Below are 9,898 nucleotides of genomic sequence, written 5' to 3'. Positions count from 1 at the left end.
ATGTAATATGGAAAAATATTTTGCACGCATGATTTAAAACTGATCATAATGGGAAATCTAGAACTTTTTAACGAAACATGCCTTATCTGAATGATATTCTGATAATTTGATTTCTTTAGAATGGCTTTTTTGCACTGGTGTGTCAAGTACTAATTATGGCACTTCATCTACACTCAAAACAAACATTCATGAAGTGGCTTACTTTAAGTTCTCTCAGTTGATAGGAAAATGAATAGATTGATGTGTATATATAAATCCAACATTTCTAGCTAACCTTCATTCTTTTGTTGTACATTTACGTATTTAAAGGCAGTGAAAGAAATTTTATGAGAATAGATATTTGCGAAGAATTCCGAAAGTTAGTTGCATCCAGAAATCCAGGAAAATCCATCTATCCTTCATTCTTTCATCAACAAATGCGGTGTTTCATGATTTCAGCAAAATGCTATGGGTGAGTCGCAGTTGTCCGCGGAGGATAACCAGGCCTTTTATGAGTACCTGTTTCACTTTTTTTGTAGTAGTATGCTGCCAAGTTGTGTTATCAAGATGGAAAAATAATTTCAATAATAGTGCTGGTAGATAGAGGTCAACTTTTCATGCATTTAACCTGATGCTGTTGCTCTTGGAGAGGTTGCCATTAATTGTTCCAATTTTATTTTCATACTTTTCCTTACCAAACATTTTTTGTTTTTCCTTCATATAGACCGTAATATTTGATTGTCCGTTTAATAAGTTCAACACTCCCAACAATACAGTAACCGCTTTTAGTCTTCGATTAAAAAAATTCACTAATTTCACAGTTTTTGTTACACGTCTCATGCAGTTCAGATGAGATAATAACATTCTAACAGTGAACACTACAGAGACATTCCTTTTTTTTAGGTCGTAAAAAGAATTTTGAGATCTAAGCTTAAGTTAATTAAGTCTGAGGTCCTTTCTTTCAATTTTAGTGTTATTTTTTCATTTCAGCAACAATTAACAAAAGAAGAGGAGGAATGCATTTTTGCGGAATATCATTATACGGGTGCAACCACTAATATACATCCTCTGTTATCAAGCCTCGTTAATTATACTCATCCGGTGAAATTTTCTGGTTTCGATGTTGCTGAAGGTATCTGTCTAAAGTTTCATTTTGGTATATTTCCTCTTAATTTCGGCAATCTTTTTTATTGCATATTTCATTCCCTAATCTTTCAATGGAAGGAATAGAAAGGACGATTTTAGTTAAGAGAACTCATCAGGTCCTTTGTTTGATGCTGCTTTTCAATATAATTGTAATGCGTTTTGAGCGAATAATCTGCATTTCCACATGTCTTCGTTCTCGGAAAGTACGGGTTTGGGATACCTGAAGCAGAGTGCTCCAGAATTCGTCAATTACAATAAGCGCCAACTGTGCAGAATATATCCAAAAGGCGCTCGCGTTGATTCTAGCAATTTCTTGCCTCAGGTGAACTTTTTCATCCTTAGTTCTGTTTGAAATGATATCGCATTTCAGCTTAATCTCTCAGACAAATTTCTTTCTTTATCGGTAAAGACTTGCCAACATTTCTAGGTTTTGAACAAATCGACAATTAATTCTTCATGAAACGTTGCTTTAGCAGTAATGAAGACTTTGTAGTTGCATCATACGAGCAATCAGAAATATGTCATGACAAAATTCGCTTGACTAAATTCATCTAAATCCAATTTGCAACTGCAGATATTTTGGAATGCTGGTTGTCAGATGGTGGCATTAAATTTCCAAACTCCTGATATATCTATGCAGCTCAATCAAGGAAAATTCCAGTATAACGGTGGATGCGGGTAGATTTTCTTTTAAAAAAGAACCATATGATTTATATCGGGATATTTTAAAAACTACTCCGAAATAGTTTTTCTTGCAGTATCAAAATAATGCCATATTAAGCTGGCTAATTTATATTTTGATTTGCACTATTCCATAACGGCTTATCGTTTACTTTTCTTTGAATTCTCTACAGAGAAACGACTGTCGACGATGCTTTATTATATTTGTGAGATTGTCCTTATTAATTTCTAGGCTGCTGTGTTCATACCGAATTCCTCAAAAACAATTCGTTAAAACCACTTTTATGAGTACTTCGTATTTCAGGTATCTTTTAAAGCCGGATTTCATGAGACGACCTGACAGGTCATTTGATCCATTTTCCGAATCTCCTGTTGATGGTGTAATTGCAGCGCACTGCACCGTAAAGGTTACTAGTCATTTTCGCATTATCTACTTTTTTGATTTAAAGAAATTATTAGCAGATTGTTATGCAGTCATTATAATTGTTTAATAATCTAAGAATTTCGAAAACTTACGTAAAAGTTGTTCCTTCGTAGGAAGTACATTATGAGATAAGGACCAAGCAGGTTAAATTATCCTTTTTTTCAGGTTATATCAGGTCATTTTTTATGTGATAGAAAAGTTGGAACTTACGTAGAGGCAGAAATGTATGGTCTTCCGACAGACACGATACGAAAAGAACATCGAACGCGTACCGTACCTGCTAATGGATTGAATCCTATCTACAATAGTGATCCCTTTGTTTTCAGAAAGGTGATTTTATAAATTGAAATTAAGAAGTTAAAGAATTAACGTTATTCCATTTTGCGATTGGGAGTTAAATCTGACATTAAATAGAAAGAGATAATCGAATTCATTTTGTCTTATTTGTTCATAGGTCGTCTTACCGGAATTAGCCCTTTTACGTCTCGCTGTTTATGACGAAAATGGAAAGCAACTTGGACAAAGAATATTGCCGTTAGATGGTCTACAAGCAGGTTACCGACATATAACACTTCGTACAGAGTCAAACATGCCTATGGTATTGCCATGCCTTTTTGTTCGGATTGTCATCAAGACTTATGTTCCTGATGAGTTCAGTGGTAAGTTTCATGACCTTTATGCTTATTCTTATAGCAACGTGTAAAGAGCAAAAATATCCATAAGGTCAGTTTATTATCACTTTCTCTCTCTAACTTTGTTGTATTTGAAGTGATTTAAACTGATATGTAGCCACCAAATACAAGTTGTTAATTGAAGTATAATCTACATATATTTACAGGCCTAGTAGATGCACTGGCGGATCCACGTGCCTATGTTTCCGCACAGGAAAAACGGAGAGAAGCTTTATATAATATGGGTGTTGAAGATTCAGACATAGTGGAAGTGACATCATGTTCGCAGAAGACACCACCGAACAAAAATACACTACGAATAAATGGAGGCCCATCAGATCAAAACTGCGAGTAAGTGCTAAATCTTAATATCATCATGAACAATCAGCATGGGATGATGCATAAACAGAACAACTTTTGTAAAGAATCTGAAATTAACATAAAGCCAGTTTAAAATTTTCAATGTGTTAGTAGCAAGACCAGTCGATAATAATTTACTTTGAAAGTTTATTTCTTTGATTTTACGTCATATATCATTTTAGAACCATGGTTAACTGAATCTTAGTACTTTTCGCGGTGCTATCTTCTAATTATTTTCATATTCTTCTATATGGAGAGCTATTTCCTCTGATTGTTATTCCTTTTTAAATTGATAATTTCCGGAAATGAATGAGATTTATGATTTCTTAGGTCATTAAAATCAATGGTATTATCGAAGGATTCAGTTCGTTCGAACATGGAAGCTACAGATGGTAGGCAGAAGGTAGTTGTGTTTGCATTTTCACGCTTTTTGTTGTATTTTATGGCATTATTTGTCAGTTTTCATATAAGGAATTACAATGGTGAAATAACAGGAATTGCAAAAAACTTAGGCAGTTTTTATTAATGATCTTTAGATGAAATCTTTTGAATTGGTAGGTTATTGTCTCTGTGAACCCAGGGATTAAAAAGTTTCGAGTGTTACGAAAAAGTGAGGTTCGAATCTATTTAAGAATCTGTAGTCATGATTATTCAGTCTATTAGACATTTTTTTATTCGTACAAATGCGTCAAATAGCATGTCTTTATTGCTGAATTATATGATGCATTTGTTTTTATTTTCCATCGAACTGCTCTCAAGCCAAAAAGCGGTAATGCATATATAGGTAGTCGGAGGTAAAAAAAAGAAACCAAAGATTATGTCCTCTCCCCTCAGTTTCATAGTTCTTGTCATTTTTGATTGGTTCGTTGTGTTGTCCGAAAGAAGAAAATTCTGTTTCTAGTTTGACGTGTGAAATATAAGCGGAGTAACGTCAGTGGCTTTATTAAGGAATGAATAATTAAAATTCCAAAATCTATGGCTTGTCACATGTGAAGGATTCATTTGTTTCTCAATTTGATATCGCTTTAATTTATTCAAAATCTTGTATGGAAAATATTTGAGCGTGGTATTGATTGAGGGAGGGTGGTCTGCCACCCGTAATTTTGTACAGAAAAGAGAAAATGATATGGAATACTGAAATCATATGTTTTTAAGAGCATTTCTCACAGTGACCACTGAAGAATAACTTAGACAGTTTTCAGATGGAAGCGATCAATATTAATGATTTGAAGAAAGACAAATGTTTTCAAAAATTAGTTCGAAAATTTCAAAAAGATATGAACGAACTGAAGAAGCGACATCAAAAACAGAGGGGATCAGTTCAAAAGCAACAGGTATTTGCTTTTATGAATCATTATTTGTTGAAGTTGCTCTTTTTTTTTCATTAGTATTGAAATATTGAATTATATGGGTCGGAAGAATCCAAATCACATGTAATGTAATGCGGTCTTCTTCAATGATTAAAATCTTATGACTTGTGAACATAACTATTGCAAGTAATATTATTCATTGAAATACTGTTTGCAGTACAAAGATCATTTGAATAGTCTATGTGTTTTTTTATTCGGATCGAAGAAGTTTCTAGATCAGAAGTTGAATCTAGTTCATAACAAGCAGCACACTTACTGTAATTTGTACTGTTACGACCTAATCTAAATTGCTGCAGTTTGACTTTACGAAGAATAAAGATGTGGAAGGGAAAATCGTTTTGACATCCATAGCACAGTATTTGTAAATGCGCATATCAGCATCAACTTATTTTATTCTGAATATATAGTTCTTTTTGTTTGCTTTGTGCAGTTTTACATTGCGTATTGGTAAAATCACTGATAACATGGTATGGTTAAGGAATATTATATGAAATGTATTTAGCGTTTTCAGTAAGACTTGAATAATTCTGCAGAGTTTCACATTTGGCTCCTTTCACTAATTCTGCCAGTTATAGCAAATGACTGTCGATAAATTGATTTGTGACAGTTGCAAGCAGTCTAGGCGAACAGTGGGTAACAGTTCAGGAAGTCAGAAACACCAATCACTGTCGCATATGAAGTCCGAACCAATACCGCACAATGTTGACATGACTAATAATTATAAAGTGTGTTGTCATTCTTGTGCTATTTGCTTCTGGTACTGCTTGTTTTCTTTATGAAATAATTTATTAAGAAATTTACATGGGATGTTCAAGTCGCGAAGGATATGAACTTCTTTTGTTGTACCTGATTTCCTGAGGGAAGCTTGGAGAATCTTTGTAGCAATAACTAGGAATGCATTCAAGATTACTGGTAACAGGGCATCTAATCTTAAATTCTTTCGCAAATAGATTGAGGGAGGGTGTCTACTCAACTCTCTGTATTATGAAGGTAATCCTGGACTGCTCTCTTTCAGATGAAGTCCTTAGTATTGTCTCAAACGGATGAGTGGTCGTCGATGATGCGAAGGCACGAAAGAGAATGTCACGATCTAAGACGATCGCAAATAAAAGAAGAATTTGAATGTCTAGGGTGATTATTAGTTTATCTTCCCGAAACCCCAACCTCAGTACATTATCATGGCATGCGAGTACAGAAGTTTCCAGTTTGGAATAATGGAGGTCATGCTTTCCAGAAGAATCAAAAATCATATAATGCCACAGTATGTGGAATAATTTGACGGGTGATATCGTGAGATTTTCCCACACATTAGATCCATAGCAGTTTCTGTTAAGTGCTCCATGAAATATATTATGCCGAATGAGTGGGATTCCTGGTGGTCGTACTCTGTTATTTAAAATCATTATTGTTTCTGAAAACCTATGGATGACGTGTTCTATGTTCATTTTCATGCAAAAGTACGTCTTTCAGGAAACTGCTTCAGGATGCTCAAAAACAGCAAATGAATATGTTAAAACTGAGGTTGGAAGCTGAGAACAAAGATTTGAAGCAAGCTCAAACAAAAAAGAGTATGGACGATGCTCGAGCTATACAACAGGTATTTCATTCGATTTGGAATGTCGTTGATTGCTTTTGTTTCCCTATACTAGTACGTATTTCTGAAGAAAATATTACATAAAACTGTTAATTTTTTCCTTTTAACAGGATAAAAACATCAAGACAAAGGCAGAAAGGGATCGACGAATAAAAGAAATGAATGAAAAAAATTTGAAAGTGTTTTGCGAAGAACGGAAAAGGCTGGCCATAAAGTAACTAGTTATTTATTATAGATCTCACATGGTTTGATTTTTCAACCCACCGTTAGAAGAGCAAGTCCTAATTTCATGTTTTTAACTGTTATCTTTTAAGAGCCCAAAAACATGAAGAACAGCTGATGAAAAGGCACGGAGAGCAATACAAACAGTTTGAGAAAGATGCAGAAAAGGTTCCATCTTTGAAATTAATCTATAACATTCTCAAAAACACATACTATGCTTTGTAACTTGCGGGAATAAGAGTGTGTTAACTACAACTCTCAAAACTTGACATGAACTTCGAAATCTGCCTCGTCTCAGGATGATATATCTATTCGAGGGGAATAATTCAATAAAATTAAGTAAAATCAAGTATAGTTCATGTAGCTGATTTCAAACGAGAAGGAAATTTGCTTTCCCAATTTATGTTATAGATTAATACTTTCACTTTTCACACTTTTCGGCCGCCGCAGAAGATAAGCATTTCCAGGAGCTAGAATTGGAAGAAATGAGTCATCGAGAAAGTCAGTTGGCATCAAAACCTGAATTCATTTGTTAACAACTTGTGGGGATCGATGCTGATTACTCCGAAAAACCTTATCACTTCGCCTTAATCCCTCTTATTTCCGTGACAGCAGCAATAGATCACCGACGTGTTTTATTTCTTTCCAGTCACCTCACTTTAGGAAATCCCATCTCCAATTTCCCTAATATTTTAATTTCATGCACTACATATCGAATTATTTCTTTTCGAATTGTTCTGAAATAAAAATGCTACCATATACTTCAAAAAAGAGGTTTGCACTTTTGTACAACCAGGGTATCGATTGGTAATATCAAACATATTAAGTCTCATTTCACATTTCTTTGCGTCTTCAAAATACTGGGATTTTTAATATTCCCGCTTGAAAATGCTATTGGAGAACTGAAACTAACATGCGCAGTAACTAGAGAAATTTTGATTCCTAGACTGCGCAAGCAAGGCTGTACACATATCATTCTGAAGTTTCCGACTTGAAAGAATTCCGAAATTCAAAAGTCAGACAGTCATGAAACTACCTGGAAAATCTTTGGCTATTAATTTATATAAAGTCATAGCATGTAAATTAAAATCAAAGGCCGTTCTATGAAGGCATGGATATGTCGACAGGAGAGGTCGAAATAAGTGATAGTAACGAAAAGTCCAAATGGTATGCGTTGTCCCAGGACAAAACATGTTTCCAAATAATTTATGCTGTGAATATGACTGCAATGGAAAAGAAACATGTTAGGGAATTCTTAAGCAACTAATCAGATAAAAACTACATTAGAACGTAAAAAGAGAACCACAAGAACACCAACTGAAGGCTTAACAAAGCAATCAGTCGCGGTAAAAAGATACATATATGTATACAAGTACAGCTCTGTCCTTATTTACCTCGTTTCTTTCATTGGAATAACAATACGGGGCTTCACCATTGAACCTGTACGCACCGATGAGTCCTGAAAACAAAAACAGGCTTTATTATAAAACACAGGATAAGCGTTGGCTGTTCCAATCTTCAGCCATCAGCCATAAGAATGTTTCATTCAAGCATGGTAGCCACAGTGATGTAGGACACAACTCGATAAAATTTGTTAGTCATGATGAGTAAGACCACTATTCTTGAAATGTCAGACACAATTAGGAATATCACTTACGCAAGACATTCATAACCTTTACTACAGCTAAGAAATGACCATCCAGTTACCTTATGAACTTCATAACGAATCGGTTCTGAGTCAGGAATTTCAAGTTTTGCCTTCAAAATTTGCCCAATACGTAAGTTCACATCATCTTTCAGTGAATCACGTGTCCACAAAGAAACCTAAAACTGCGGAAAACAGTAAACTGTAGCTTTTGCAGTTGCATCAGTTTATGTTTTCATAAAACATTTAAAGCTTTTGATGCTTTATCTGCTCACCATAAAACCAAAATGTCATATAATAAAATCAGAAATGAATGAATCTTCCCGACTTTATCACCCTTCTGTCGAACGTTTACTACCGCACCACAGATATGTTCGCCATGTTCTTCAAACTGCTCTCCGATAATTGCCATTAATAGCTCAAGCCAATAATGGTCCAACAATTGTGCCCGTTTCTGTTTATCGACAACAACAAGCCATCGACCACCTTTCACATTATTTTCGTCTTCCCACATCGGTTTAATACCCTCTTTAAATAAATAGTAATCACTTCCCCAATTAAGACCGGAAGCCGTTTGAATGTGATTGTACAAGCTGAAATAAATTGAAATCTGTAAGTTTTCTAGTAAAAACCATGAATCCTGATACAACGATAGAAATCAGTAAGCTGTTCTCAAATGCAGTTGTGCTAAGCTGTAATATCAAGTTGAAGCTTCCGATGTCACAGATTGATCTCAGTTGGCAAACAGGAACTGGTTCAAATTAAAATAACTGTGAAACAGAAACAAATAATAAATTACGTTTATAGCATAACAGTTCGGATATCCAAAGTCGGTTCTAGGAAAATGAAAAGCAAATAGAGTTGAAGACGACAACAGGAAACACAAGAATTTGAAAATTAACTCACGCCCAAAAGTCTTCAACGGTATCAAAAACAGCTACTTGTTTTAAACAATCCTCCCAATCTTTGTTTCGATCGGCTTTCAAATACCAAAGAGCCCATCGGCACTGCAAGGGATGACGTGTAAGTGATTCTGAAGCTGGTGCGGAAGGATTTTTGGGCTCAGACTGCTGAAAAAGACGCATATCTTGAAAACATTTCTTTGAATGTAGAGACACAAAAGTTATTCATAAGAAAAACGGTTATGGCCGATATGCCAAATTCAAAGGAATGCCTTTATCAATTAAGCTCCAGCAGCTATGAGAACTTTAAACAGACTAAACTTCCTGTTATCTTCGGACTTACATCACTTAAAAAGAAGCCATCTTTTATAAACTTAAATGAAATCACGCTGAGAGTTTTCTAGCAATTTTAAAGAGAATTCATTAATATAGTCGACTCTATCGACCAGAATGTTGCCGAGATGAGCATTAGTTTTCTGAAGTGCGTTTAATATGCATTTATTGAAATTTAAAACAAACTGCTGAAAAGTCACCTCAGCATAACTTGTCTGATCTTCATTATCATTAGACTGAGCAGTTTTTTCAGTTGTTTCCAACGGATTCTCTGTGTCGTTGGTTGACTCCTGCTTCGTAACTTCCGATTTCGATATAGGCATATTATCTGCAGCTGAAATTGACAAAATCTACTCGAAATATGAAGAATCTTTAAAGTAAAGTCACAACAGCCATATCGTCCTACATAACTAAGCATAAATGGCAACTCAAAAACAGTAATATCTCCTGAAGAAAGGCAAAATATTACGTGAAAATAACTAGGCAATGAGGGACGAGATGATTTCCCATGAATGATATAGTTTTAGGTTAGCTTATGGGTGAAAACATCTATATAAACATGCAAATTTTG

The 9,898-nt window shown here is 34.8% G+C and overlaps 2 protein-coding genes across 2 annotated transcripts; one reads left to right on the top strand and one right to left on the bottom strand.

Moving 5' to 3' along the window:
• Positions 1 to 442: 442 nt before the first annotated feature.
• LOAG_16338 (phospholipase C beta) lies at positions 443 to 6,983 on the top strand (the record flags this gene model as incomplete). The annotated part of the gene is made up of 16 exons (XM_020448990.1): positions 443 to 451; positions 970 to 1,111; positions 1,290 to 1,447; positions 1,700 to 1,803; positions 2,111 to 2,213; positions 2,396 to 2,560; positions 2,685 to 2,889; positions 3,069 to 3,252; positions 3,592 to 3,664; positions 4,464 to 4,595; positions 5,207 to 5,356; positions 5,647 to 5,762; positions 6,102 to 6,228; positions 6,336 to 6,439; positions 6,540 to 6,615; positions 6,915 to 6,983. 16 exons carry the CDS (start codon positions 443 to 445, stop codon positions 6,981 to 6,983), a joined length of 1,917 nt encoding a protein of 638 aa, XP_020307533.1.
• A 656-nt stretch (positions 6,984 to 7,639) lies between these two features.
• Positions 7,640 to 9,669, bottom strand: LOAG_00067 (translation initiation factor 4E). Its single transcript, XM_003135608.2, has 5 exons — positions 9,528 to 9,669; positions 8,999 to 9,162; positions 8,421 to 8,685; positions 8,155 to 8,271; positions 7,640 to 7,906 (listed from the first exon to the last, which is right to left on the bottom strand). The coding sequence occupies exons 1-5, from the start codon at positions 9,648 to 9,650 to the stop codon at positions 7,838 to 7,840; spliced, it is 738 nt and encodes a 245-aa protein (XP_003135656.1). The 5' UTR covers positions 9,651 to 9,669; the 3' UTR covers positions 7,640 to 7,837.
• Positions 9,670 to 9,898: the final 229 nt, after the last annotated feature.

The sequence above is a fragment of the Loa loa genome, assembly GCF_000183805.2.
Source record: "Loa loa unplaced genomic scaffold supercont3.1, whole genome shotgun sequence".
NCBI classification, from domain to species: Eukaryota; Metazoa; Nematoda; class Chromadorea; order Rhabditida; family Onchocercidae; genus Loa; species Loa loa.
Note: the sequence above shows the minus strand (reverse complement) of the source record. Positions and strands in the feature narration are given on the sequence as shown.

Excerpts from the sequence above, each read along its gene's own strand:
- LOAG_00067 (XM_003135608.2), bottom strand. The coding sequence starts at position 9,650 with ATGCCTATATCGAAATCGGAAGTTACGAAGCAGGAGTCAACCAACGAC. Across the intron at positions 9,163-9,527 it reads ATCAGACAAGTTATGCTGAG|CAGTCTGAGCCCAAAAATCC; the intron begins GTGACTTTTCAG and ends CGTCTTTTTCAG. Across the intron at positions 8,686-8,998 it reads ACCGTTGAAGACTTTTGGGC|CTTGTACAATCACATTCAAA; the intron begins GTGAGTTAATTT and ends AATTTATTTCAG.